Source organism: Vitis riparia, chromosome 11 (genome assembly GCF_004353265.1).
Source record: "Vitis riparia cultivar Riparia Gloire de Montpellier isolate 1030 chromosome 11, EGFV_Vit.rip_1.0, whole genome shotgun sequence".
Lineage (NCBI taxonomy): Eukaryota > Viridiplantae > Streptophyta > Magnoliopsida > Vitales > Vitaceae > Vitis > Vitis riparia.
Window position 1 is genome coordinate 13,020,399 of NC_048441.1, and position 13,703 is coordinate 13,034,101.

Genomic DNA, 13,703 nt, shown 5'->3' on the forward strand with positions numbered 1-13,703 from the left:
TATTGGTTTTGAGTATGTTTTGAAATTATTGTTCAAATTAGTTTTTTTTTTTCAGAGTGGGGGGTAATTTCATTCACCTCCCTGAAGTTTAAGTTAAATATATCTCGTCTTCAAAGTTTTGAACTTTTATAAAATATCTCATTTATTTTAGGTAAATGAGAATGTGAGTGAAAATTAAAAATGAGAATGATAGGAGAAATATTTAATAAAAATTAAATATATTTAGTCAAAATCCAAGCGAATATAAATGAAAATAACCCTTAATATAAAACCTTATTTTAAAAATATTTTTTCAGCACAAATTTAAACATTGAGGAAATTTCAAAATACATTTTAAAACCATTTTTAAAAGTTAAAAAGTAGGTGAAGAATGAGGGAGAAAATTTTGCCAGGTAAAATTATTAGATTTCTTAAAAGGAGAGATATGAAGTGCAAATACAATAATAAAAACATATATTGGGTTAAGCAAATTTTGAAAATAAAATAAGCAAGCGAACATGTGGAAACGGCGTCGTTTTATACAGAAATAATTGACGACGGTGACATTTCCCATTTTCATCCTAGTCCACAACGGCTAGTTTCAAGTGACCGTTCAGAGCACCCGAAATTTCAAAATTTTGAACAGTATCTTCACACAATAAACGTACACAAATCGACTTCATCAAGAGGAAAGGAAAATCAAAATCAAGATCGAAATTTACAGAACTCAATTGAATAGCTCTGGCAAATCACAACCAGCATCTACAATCATTGATCAGTCCCTTCATCGGTCCGCAACCAGAAAACAGAGGTTCAAAAATGTACACATACACACCCACATACTACTCCACTCTTCATGACTCGATCACCTCTCTCTGCAAGACCATCCTTCCCTTCTCCTTCAAGAAGCGGCGGCTGCCAGCGGCCGAGCAGAAGCTATCGAAGCTGCAGTCGGATAATCTGAAATGGCAGCAAGATTCCTTCCATCAAATACTCAAATTGATGGGCCTTTGTAAAGAAGGAATCTTAGCAGAACACGAGGTTTCATCTTTTCGATCGCATTTACTCGAGACCCTTATCGCTTCTCCAGCCGATCAAGAGCAACCTGTGATCTTGAGGGATAAGCTGCTATTTTTGCAGGTAGTTTTTGCTTTTTGGGTTTTGAGATTTTGTGTCTGTTTGTTTCGATGGAAAATATTTTTAAAATCCTTAATTGAGTGCTTTGCTTTGTTCTTTGTTGTAGGAGCTGTTTTACGCGAAGTGCATTACGGCGGATGAGTATCATTCTTCGAAGAGGCCTTTGTTACAGAGACTTGCAGTTCAAGGGGCTGAGATCGAGGCCAGAGACGTAATTGTTGCGAATCAGAAGGAAAATTCAGAAGAGGAGTGGTCAGTCATTGACCTGAGGGATGAACAGTGCTTGCTTAGCAAAGAAAGTTCAAATTCAAAGAACAAATCGAAACACGGTTCAGCTATAAAGCAGATTAAAGGCGTGGCCTCAGTTTTGAGCTTTGCAACGCCTCATAAGAATGTAAAGAACCGGGAAGAAAAGAGCATCATCGGTCCAGTGTCGGAACATTCTGGGCATAATGAGTTGGGGTTGTCTAGAGAAAACCCTTTTTGGAACATCCATTTGAAGGAGAAAGAAAGTGAAACTCGATCCATACTTATGCCAGAAAGCATACCAGTGGAGACAGTGAAGGTTGAAAAGAGCGGTGCCGACAAGGCAAAGAAGAAAGTATTTCGGACTCTGTTTCAGAAGGAAGGCAGTGAAAATGTGCCTGAATCTGAGGAAAAAGTTTCAAAATCGGGGAAGAAGCAATGGGGGTTTGAGGGGTTGAAGAAATGGAAGAGAAACAACTGGGAAGACGAAACAACTCCACTGCCCCTTAGCGAGAGATCAGATATTGATTCTTATTTGGGACCTTGTCAGCTTGTAGCTAGCCCCATTGGGGAGGGCCCTGATACAAAACAAATAAAGAGGAAGATACATTCTAATGGTTCCTCCTCAGATTTTTTCATCGATAAGGTTTGAACTCTTAAGACTTGTATTCATTTTGTTCCAAGTAAATTAGGACTGTTATCTTCTCAAGCCTGATAATTTTCTCACGTTTGTAGGTGTTGGGAGAGAAAATAAAGAAGGAGCTGTCTCTAATTCAGACGGAACTCAATACCACAAACCACAATCTTCAATTTTCGTAAGGATTTCTCACGGAACCATGACTCAATTTCTATTTATTTAGTGTTTATACGATGGCTACTCAATGTTCCTTTCTATCTTTTGTCATTTGATTTATCAGGAATGATCAGATTGAAGCAATTTCCACCAAGCTTCCTGTTGACAAAGCAGACCTGAAAAAGTTCTTTCCCAAGTAAGGCAACCATTTTCTTTCTTCTGGTGTAGATGGTTCCTTCACTTAGAGCCAATGTTTGCACATTGAAGTGGGTTAAAAGAACTTCAATTACAGTGAATAAGCAGCTAAAATAAGTGTTCACTAATCTTCCCTTGTTTTGTGATGATCATCAAGGTCATGGTGTGATCGGTATGGAGATGTGGTGTTGGATGTGGTGAAAAAGGAATTCAAGGATCACGTGGGAGAGATGGAGAGTATGCGAACTGCTGCCAGAGAGAAGCGTGGCCACTCAACCAGATGGACAACCTTTGAAGATGATGAGAATTGTCACCCAAATCTCTTTGCGCATCAGGATCATTCATTCCAGATGAAGCAAACAAAGCTCGCCCCCTCCAAGGAAGATTACTCCTATATCAGCAACATCGATAGCAGTAACACCAAGTGCTTTGAAAACAATCCCTTCTTTCATGACTACAGTGATGGTAGAGGTGAAAAGCCAAGGTCTGAATTGGGTTTTTACCAGGACCAGAACCAGAACCCCTTTTGGAGTCCAAAGCAAGGATCTTCCGTGATGGGTTAAATATAATAGGGCAGTGCTGGTTTGTTGGCACCGAGAGGCCGCGCTCGGAAGTATGCTTTTATCTTTACTCATTTTCTTGTCATCGCATGAACAATGAAGAACTCTGTTCTTCGAGCTATGTAGAATTCCACCTATTACATTTGTAGATGGACCGTTCTATTCCCGGTTGTTTCCCTCAGAATGTGCAGTGAGACTTCGGGGTGTGTTTGGTAGGGAAACGACCATCGTGGGAATGTACGTCTTATTCTTTTTTCTAAATAAAATAGAGTAGGAGGTATTTTATTTTGATTCTCCATGTGCAAGTTATTTTTAAAATATATTCATAAATTTAAAAATTAAGAACTCTTTTAAATGAGTTATTTTTAAAAATAATTTTTTATTTTGATTTTGTAACATAAAATTTAAATTTAATTTATATAATGTAAACTAAATTTAATTCAAATTTTATTAAAAATAAAAAAATATTTTTTTGTTACAAATAAATTAAATATATGAATATTAATAATTGCTAACAGAATATTATTCAAAATTAGTAAAGAATAATTTTATTTTTTAAATAAAAAATAAACTAAATTTAATTTTTTTTCATTATTAATCAATTATATATATTTAGTTTTAAATTATTTTTAAAAATTATTAAATTTATTAAACATATGGTCATTTTCTTTAGTGAAAAAAAAAATGGAACAATTCTCTCTTTTACTTTCTTTTTAAAAATTATTTCTAAAAAATAACAATCAAATAATAATATAAAAATTTTAAAATAATTTTATTTTTAAATCATATGCCCAAATAGATTCCTATCATTTAGAAAAAAAAAACACACACAACACACTCAAGGATTTTTTTAAATGAAAATAAAAATTGATTTTAACCATATAAAATAATATCATATTTTTTTAATTAAAAATTATTTTAAACCAAATGTTTAGATATTATTGATAATATTTTTTATATTTTCACTTAACATTTAAATGAAAACAAATTATCATTTCAACATTTCATTCCCATATGTATTCAAACAATATAAGAATAGAAATATTCATTCCCTTCTTGTTCAGCATATCAAACACACCCTCAATGTGCGCCAACAAACAAACAATCACCCATTTCCTGCCATGTAAACCTCTCACTGTAACCTTAAGTCTAGTGGCACATGATCTCCAAAACTCACGTCTTCACCTTCATCTCTAAAAGAACCATAAAAGCAAATAGGAATGTAGAATGAGCATAAATTAATCAGGTTCATGAGGTGTGTCATACCATCCTAACGTCAAGAGACTGTTTAAAGTAATCATGCCATTCACATTTAGCAGGAATAAACCATCGTAATGTGATGAATGGCTTGACGATTTAATAATATTCAGAATTTAAACATGTCGGTACCCTAGTTCTCAGTTTCTTGCTTCTGTGAGTCTTGTGTGATTGAGATCAATGCATGTTTTGGTGAGACCAAGGCTGTCGATCCCTTGGAAGCTAATTCTACAGAATCAAAACATGACAAAGATCCTACCAAGTATGGAATTTTGAAAATATACGGTTAATTCAGATACAAAAATATCTTTTGAGGGAGGTAAATACAACATTTAAAGAGCACATTGCCCCTATTTACATGGATATGTACAATGCTATCAAAGAGAAGGGGTCTCTACGTTTGAGACAGAACCACCAGTAAGGCCCTCACGAACATCTCCGCGGCATAGTGGGCACACCCTGTGAAGCAAAACCTAATTAGTAAAATTTGAAGAGGAAAAAAAAAAGACAAAGGCAAGGCAAGTGAGTACTGGACAGGAATGACAATACCCATGTATTTCTTTGAGCCATTTATCAACACATGACATATGATACTCATGGTGGCAGGGAAGAACTCTAATTTTATCACCTTCCTCATACTCAGCCAGACAAATGTAGCACCTGTCAATGACAGTTACATTAAGATGGTAATATCATGAAATTCTATAATTGAGGGATGTATTGTTACTCACAATCAAATACAAAGTAATGAACTGTAAATTATTAGCTTTCCATGTTTTGTCAAAATATTTCACTTATCAAATAATAGCAACAATAACAAAATGGTTTTCATGCCAAAGATATATAAACTCAAGAATCCTTTTTATTTCTTTCATTTTTTTTTTTTTTGGAAATAAAGAATTGAAAGAATAATTTTCAAGCATTATTTCATCAATATCATCTTATTTCAATCATATTCTGCTTGTCCTAGTACAAAATATAATTAGAAACTTACTGTGCCACATCCTCCCCACTCTGAGCTGTGTCTGCCTTTTTGTGATTCTTGAGAGGAAAAGAGTCAACAACCGACTCTGGGGCAGGGAGTGATACCATAGACAGTGCCAGTGAGACAGGTTGGCGGTGAATTTCATCCAAGACCTGCACATCAAAAATTTAAAATATACCTCATTACCCAGCTTTAAGGAGCCAAACTCTGCCTTAAGTTTTTTATCAAACATAATACTCTAAGATAATGAAAAATTCTCCTTTGAGACAGCCTACAAGAATGTAGTAAACCTAATTTCATCATTATCATGGCAGAGGAAATCAAGAGGAACCAAAAAAATTCTTACAACTTCCATCAACAAAAAATCAAACGTAATATTGCAGATATACATGATAAAACAGCAATTGGAAACTGTATTTCTTATAAAGGGTAAATAAATAGAATTCAGGGTTAGCACATCCAAAACAGCAATTTAACTTCAAATATATTAAGGAGGAAACTTTCTTTTCCATGCTCATAACAAAATGTCGAAATAACCTCTGCAATCAAGAAATGTCTAACATCAGTCAATGCTCCCATCTGTTAGCTCACCAGTATTCTAAACATTTCAATGAGAGTCAGTCATATACCACGGCCAAGAGAAATCAGTTTATCCTCTCCATGCATATGTTACTTCTCATTTCCGTGGTAAGTTCACCAAGCATTGAAGGAGTGTTTCAATGAAAAACCTTGCCTATATTCTAGAAGAGCAAGCAATAACAAATGCACTGATGGAAATATTACCTAACTATGGAGCCTAAAGCTAAACCACCCCAAAAAAAAAAAAAAAACCTCAGTTATAGTCAAGGCAGATTTCACTGACATCCAGTTGATTAGGTCTACTTGCCTGTACTATATCAAACTCAATAGGGTAAAACAAGAAAGTGATAACCCAAGACAAAAATGCATTCTGACTTCACTAGTATATTCAGAATATCATACATGGATAGATCAATGACATACGCAAGTAGCAGAAAGAGATAAAAGAAATCCAATACAACGTAATTAATTCCATTCTGGTGGAAATCCCAGTTTTTCAATTAAAAATGGAGTACCAGTACTGGATTAATCCACTATCTGTTTTGAAATAATCGTCAGATAACCATATATAGAACTTCAAATGTTGCATATTGCACACAGCCTAATGATTCTGCACATCCTGATAAAAGTTCCTACAAGATCCAGTATAAAAGTATAAACCTAAGTCCCCAAATCAGTAATTCTGGCCAGAAAATGCTAGCACCAAACTAATGGCTACAGTCAACTCGTTGCACGCTTCTTCAATAATGGGTCAAAACACAGTAACACAAATGGAGATGATGGATAAGGTGCTGAAATCAATTATCTAAAAAAACCAAAGGGCAGCCTTTCAAATACATGCAGATTCTATCCTAATCAAGGCTAAATATAACAAAAAAGTAAAGGATCATTCCCAAGCTAACTCTCATGCTGATATCTTCAATGCTTTTTTTAACTTTTTATATTGATACTGAAGTAAAAGTCACTAGGACTATTACCAGGGACAAAGTTCATATACAGGGACTACAAAAAAAAAAATAGCTTAACAAAAAAGAAACATTATGTTTAATATAAAAGTTAGCAATTAAACAAATACTGAAAGGAAAACTAGCCAAGAAAAAGAAGCACAACAAAGTGAGAGAAACCATATAAAACCATGCCAGGTTAAGAGAAAACTACCTCAAATAAGGCTTCAGCTAGCATGACTATTCGGGAGATGCTTGCTCGAGTGCTAGATTCTTCGGCCATCAAGAAGGAATCGCAGGAGCACATACCATCAGGGTGGAGGCCTGTTGGACAAGTAGTAGTTCGCCGACTACTCTCATCAAGCCCACCACGAAGCCTTTCCCATATCTGCAAAGATTCTTGTGGGATGAGTTTATAAAAATTACCCAAGAGCAAGAAAAGAAAGTTAAACCCCTCCAGATATAGCTTCCACTGCCCACACTAGAATACCTAGGTGGACAATCAAAAAGAATATGAAGAAAATTAAACCAAAATTGAAATATAATCAAAATGGGAAATAGCGCCTATTCACATTGGTAATGTGCATATAACTAAGGAAGTCAAAATGAAATTAACTGCACATATTTTCACAAAGCATGCATACAACAAAATTCCACATAATTCTGATTATGAGACGCAAGATGATTTCAAAAGAAAACTATTGAAAGTGTTGATAAACGAGCTGCTTCATAGTATAAAAAACCACCTCCGATCTTGAGTGCCACCTTCGCTCATTCATGCTGTGGATTCTACTACCCAGGTAGCCAGAGTCGCCTCCAACCCCATCTTCAAAGAAATCACCACTGAAATCAAGAAGCCATCTGTCATGAGATCCTAGGTCATCAGTATCATCTGTTGAGAAGACAATGGTTGGGGAATCACTATGCCTTCGAGAACTGCGTCTTGAAAAGGCATCCCAGAACAGTCTTCTACTATTCCTTCTTGCCTCACGGTTACTTACTTCAGCAGTGGTACTAGACAAAATGTTGGAAGAGATGCTCACCACATCAACATGAAGTACACTTCCATCTCTCCGACCTCGCTCTCTATCAGCCCGATCAGAGACCACAATTCCCAGACCTGGAGGTATCACCTCTTGAATGGATTCATCTCCTTGTGAGTGCAAAGTCACTGGTGAGTCGGTGACAGCAGGAACAGAAACAGAACTAGAATTATCAATGGCTGATACTCCGCTCACATGATTTTCAGCAGATGCCCCATCTGAATATGAAGCTCTATGCTCTGGAGCATGCGAACTGCTTGAATGTATGACCCCTGCACCACTGTGAGACCTATCCTTGTCCATTGAGTTATGAACATTTACAGCACCCATGTTAGCCCTTGCATTTGCAGAGACAGGGTCCAAAGGATGCGGATCCTTAAATGAAGCACTAGCTATATTACTACTTCTCTCCCAATAAGGATCAACTTGACTAGGTTCATCACTTACCAGATGAGGAGGAATCAATTCCTTACTTTCAGATAAGCATTTCCCTCGATTACTGGTTTCGATATTGCTTAAATCATTGATAAAAGAAGTATCTTCCCTTGCTGTGCTACTGCTCTCAGATGAAGTTCCTGTTTCAGTTCTGGTGCTGGTAAATGCAGTCCCAGCACTGGAGGTCAAATGGGATTCCTTTGTTGAGCTTTGTTCAACAGTCACAGGATCATTGTGTTCTATAGCATTCACCAGTAATTCAGCTGGACAATCTTCAATCTTCAGGAAAATAATGTCATCATGTCAGTTTCTTTTGCTAAAATTCAATCACTCTATTTTGATATCACCAAGTTCAAGGTATAAAGACTGAGTAATGACCCCATATACAAGTTTTTGGGGAGCCATTAAACTCATTATCTTCAATCTTCAGGAAAATAATGTCATCATGTCAGTTTCCTTTGCTAAAATCCAATCACTCTCTTTTGATATCACCAAGTTCAAGGTATAAAGACTGAGTAATGACCCCATAAAAAAATTTTGGGGAGCCATTAAACTCATAGACACTTCACCCAATAGTGAACAGTAAGCTAGGTTCAAATTTATTCCAGATTAACTGAAGGACCTGTATGCCTGATTATTTTTTCTTTTGTTCAGAACTTTTTGTTTAACAACAGTGCATGACTTGCCTATCAAAGATTAAAATTAGAACTAAAAGATAAAGATAAAAATCTGGTCAATAGAACTTATCCTTCCAACCTCTGAAAATGAAAGATCATCAAGTTATAAGCATCAAAACTTTGACCACATAAATTTTTTTACTAAATAATTTTTCATCTTCAAACCAACACAGTCAAAGGCCCAAATTTTTCGCCGCTTCTAGGCATTTCTAATACAATCTCTTATTTACCTATCAAAGGCCCAAATTATGTTGGCATTGAAATGTTTGGCAGCCATAAATTTATGATTCTGTTACTTCTTCAAGAAGTGAGCCTGCCAGTGGATACAACCAAAGTTTTACCAAAAGGATGAAAGAAGGTGATCAAGCTGTAACACAAGCATCTCAAATAAGAACTCATCCCAAGTATAGGACAAGAACTAATTAACACAGAACAGAAACAAACAAATAAAAAATGAAGATCAAAAACAAGAAATTAATTAATCTATTAATTAACTAATTGAAAGTAACAAATCTAATACTTCAATGATGAGCTCAACACAATACCCACACCAAGGTCCAAGGTCTACAGACACTCTTTCTTACATCTACTTATGGAGGCAACTTGGTGAAATTAAAAAAGAAGAAAAAGAAAGAGAAGAAGAAAGAAAGAAACGGCTTGCTTATAGGTTAATTTAGCAATTTTGTCTACTCAGAAATTCATCTATTGAAGCACAGATATGAAAGGCTTCCCAAAAAGATTCTGTAATAAATGACTGAAAAGAAATTTCATTAACATTAAAAAAGGAAAAAAAAAAAGTCCACACCTGTAAAGGAAAATCAACAAAACCTAATGTACCATAGTTTTATTGATTTTATTTATTTTTTGTTTCAGAAGTTAAGTGTAATTTTTTCTTCTTTTTTGGTGCATAGCCATAGAATAAGAATGTCAATTCATAAGAAAAACCCTTGACTTCAAACTGACACCACCAAGCCCTACAAAGAGTGAGTGCATTACCATACCAAAAGGGCAATTCTAAAAGTTTCATTTTTTATCAGACCAAGAAAGAAGGTCCCAATATAGAGATAATCCACTATGTTTCGTCACAAGAAATGAAAATAATCTGATAAATATATTAGGTCAGGTCACAACCAAAAATAAAAGAGAAATAAATAATACAAAGCAACATTGAGCATTACTGCTTAACTAATATGAACTCTTTTTAGCACTCTTTCGACTCATGGGGAAGGGATTCTTCCAAGTCCTGTGATTCTTTCATGGACTTGGACAACACAGATGAGCAGTATGGATGATCCATTTAACCGTTTTCCGTACTAGAAAATAATCAACAACTTCATCTCATTACATTTTAAAAAAGAAAAATTAAAATAAATGAAGGGCCTTCTTTGCCAGATGCATAATGGACTGAAAAAAAGGAAAGTAGTTCTACCCATGTTGCACACATCTTTTGGTGCCTATTATTATGGTTTTCTTCAAGCTTTCTTGTGATCCCAGTGCTTGTCTGGGCTCTTGATCAAAGTGATCTTAATTAACAAAATAGACACCAACCAAAACCTCCACGGACTAAACTTGCTGAAATATACTAGCATATTCACTTTGTCCTCATTCCTCTTGTTCTAGAAATACTATCCGCTAAGCCAAATGGACAAAATAACACAAGTATTTCAATGTTTGCTTCAAAAGCCCCATAAACAGGTTAAACAGAACAGAATGATTACATGGAAAAGCCGAATTTCCAACCATCAATAAACAATCTACTCCTGCTAATCTGCAAGAATCAGGCCAAAGTACCACACAAACTGCATTCATCATTAATCAAAAGCCTCAACTGGATTTTTTTTTGATAGGTAAGACCAGAAAGTATATATATATATATAAAAGACATCAAAACAGCATCCCAAAGTATACAAGAGGACGATAATATGGGACACGGAAGCCAATTTGCGAACCAATCACATGAAATAGACTTGCACACTATTCTAATAAGCTGCCTGGTTCTTGCACGACAATTATCTTTGATGCAGAGAGCACAAACGCTTTAACGGGTAAATCTAACTTATTCCGACATGGCTCAACTTGGAAAGTATCTTACACCATGGACGTCCATAACTCCAGCCTCCAGATCTTACGCCTAACAATCCCCCCAAGGTCTAGCCCATGCGTGCACTATGATGTTCATGGATAGCACACTAAAAGAACCTCAGTCCATTTTGCAGGACTTGAGTACAATGAGCCATAGCATAAGCTTCATCCTAACCTGAATTAATCATAGGGTGCTTCAGTACTGTGGTCAAGGAAGATGCTGAGTTACCAAGGCATGTGACTATACAGATGAGATGTCCAGCAGCCCCCTGCACGGGCCTACTTTGCGAACAATCTATCTGGAATTGGCAAGTGAAACCCCTGGTGAATCTTTTTGCTGTTTTAGGATCATGTCAAGCGGAAACCAAAGGGAGTTGCCAGGTGTCCATCTCTATTTCCCCTTTTTGGATCATGTCACATGGAAACCAAAGGAAGTTGCCAGGTATCCTTCCAAAAATGGGTCGCCAACAAAACTTCACAGAGATCAAACGGTTGATTCTGGAGTCCAATAAACAATAAAATCAGTCTAGTTTCTTTTGTCTACTTTGCTCAAAGCTTCTTACAAATATCTTCATCTTGGCCTACTTGTACAAGAGTTAATTAAATTAGTAACCCAAGTTTCCCTTACCTTCCATTTGTTTCTAAGAAATAATGAGGGAAAGAGAAACCAAAAGGAAAATGATTACAAATGACTTTCTTTGCATTTTGTGGCACTTTCTTCTTCATTTTTTCCTCCCAATAACCAAAGAAAGCCTTAAGACAGACATTTGAATCTTGAAAACAATGAGGGAAACAAAGGGACAATCATGGATATATCTTTTAGAAAAAGGTTTCCTTTCTTAGGCTACTTTTCCATATTTTTCCTCCCTTTCTCTCATTCTTTCCAAGATTCAAATAGACCTAGAAGTCCCATTTGAAACTCAAGAATTTGGATCGATTAAAGAAGGTAGCCACTATTCAAGAAAAACTGATAACAGAATTATCATATTTGATTTCAATATTCCAAAAAATAAATACCGGAAAAAGATTATAGATCATTCAACAAACCCAGAAAACAAAAATTCTAGGAAAACTTCAAAATGGGAGCATTTCGTGACACCCTGAAACTAACTACTTTCGTTGATTTTAGACACCACAAATTAATAATAAAAGAACCCATTCTTGGTGACTGGATGAGTACCTCCATCTGACATTTAAAAATAGTCAAATGACTCAAATCATTCATTTCCAATGGAACAACTAAACACCTACATCCCAAAATAAATCGGAAAAATAAAATAAAAATCTTCTAATCAAGAAGATTAATAATTCAAATGACTCAACAAAATAAGTATTGCATAAATTCAACCCTTCAAAAAGCAATATATATGAAACGTATAAAATTTCGAGACAATAAATCGTATAATTAATCCCAAATTTGACCCGAAACTTGACCGATCTTGTGCATCGATTAACCAATTTTCATATCACACAGAAACAAATATATCACATGATTGGAAATTGAAATTACTCGATGGATTTAACAAGAAGTCGATAAATTCGAACAGAACTACCGCAAAAAATAACAAAGAAACAAGCAATAGGTAATCTAGGGTTCGATACGGAATATTCTTGATAAAGACAATCGCGATGATACCTCGGGCTGAGCTCGAGAAGTGGAGCCACCGCAGATAAGAGAGGAGAGCCGGCGGTTGAGTCGTGGCCGAGAAGAACGCGAACCCAGACGACTGCTGCTGGAGCCCATGGGATTTGGGAGTGCGACCCCTGTTTAGAGATGGATAGAGAAGGAGCGGTGTGTTTGGTTTCAGGGGAAGATGAGAAATGATGATAATGGCAACATAACCAATTCAGAGGGAGACCCTTTTCTCTCTTTCTCCACGACTCATCTCTCAATTATTTGGGACAAGTTTGGGGGCATTACTGGAAAACGAAATAGGGCCTGCTGTCCTCGTTCAGACCCACCCCCTCGCCCACGCCATTTTGAACTTTTCGAGGCCTAGTCCATGCGCCACGTGTGTCAGGTGCCCTAAAAATGGAGGCACCCAAGTGCCCATCGTTTCAATTTTGAAACCCAAACGTCTAGTTTGAAATCCTCCTGCCCCATTGCCCTTGACACCCAATTTGGGTGCCACGTCGGTTCCCAACATGTTCCCTGTTTGAAAGGGCTGTTACTTGTCATTGCGACTTCTTGCCATTTTTTTTTTTTTTTCTTTTACTTGGGGAGGAAGAAAACTATAGTGATTTTGATGTTAAACTCCAAATATTCTTAATTAATTTATTAAAAGTTACTATTAATTTAGAAATGTTAATTAGAGGCAAAGTAACTTCATCCCACGCGGAACTGATCGCAATGGCTGTGAAGCTGGAAAGGTATGGTAGTCATTGGATTGACCTTTTTCACTGAAGATAAGTCGCTTTATTCTAATCCAGGAATCGAAGTAATGGGCTCACCGACGCTTGTTCCAACGAAAGTTCAAGGAACTTCACCTGGCTTGGCGTGGACTCTATGTTCAGCCCAAAACCAACCAACTCTGGGCTTGGGCCAGCCTGTCTGGATTGATTTTAGGTCAACGTCTTTGTTCTATATTGGTTGTCATTATCAATAGTGGGATGTGACATGAGAAATGATAGACAGGTGTCGAACAGAGGGAGGAAGACGAGGAGATAGGATTTGTACGTGGACGGTTCTGTTAGTAAATTGACTAAATTCAAAGCAAAATAACATTAAATTGAAGAAAAAACAAAAGCCAAAAGAATGGAAAATCAGTTTCATCCGGATGATTCTATTAAA

The 13,703-nt window shown here is 36.2% G+C and overlaps 2 protein-coding genes across 2 annotated transcripts; one reads left to right on the plus strand and one right to left on the minus strand.

The window, feature by feature from the left end:
* The first annotated feature begins 630 nt into the window (after window positions 1-630).
* On the plus strand, window positions 631-3,201 carry LOC117924568. Its single transcript, XM_034843226.1, has 5 exons — window positions 631-1,119; window positions 1,223-2,008; window positions 2,098-2,177; window positions 2,280-2,351; window positions 2,508-3,201. The coding sequence occupies exons 1-5, from the start codon at window positions 799-801 to the stop codon at window positions 2,911-2,913; spliced, it is 1,665 nt and encodes a 554-aa protein (XP_034699117.1). The 5' UTR covers window positions 631-798; the 3' UTR covers window positions 2,914-3,201.
* A 1,207-nt stretch (window positions 3,202-4,408) lies between these two features.
* LOC117925021 (E3 ubiquitin-protein ligase RLIM-like) lies at window positions 4,409-12,825 on the minus strand. Its single transcript, XM_034843818.1, has 6 exons — window positions 12,549-12,825; window positions 7,422-8,432; window positions 6,890-7,063; window positions 5,162-5,304; window positions 4,717-4,827; window positions 4,409-4,626 (listed from the first exon to the last, which is right to left on the minus strand). Exons 1-6 carry the CDS (start codon window positions 12,654-12,656, stop codon window positions 4,545-4,547), a joined length of 1,629 nt encoding a protein of 542 aa, XP_034699709.1. The 5' UTR covers window positions 12,657-12,825; the 3' UTR covers window positions 4,409-4,544.
* Window positions 12,826-13,703: the final 878 nt, after the last annotated feature.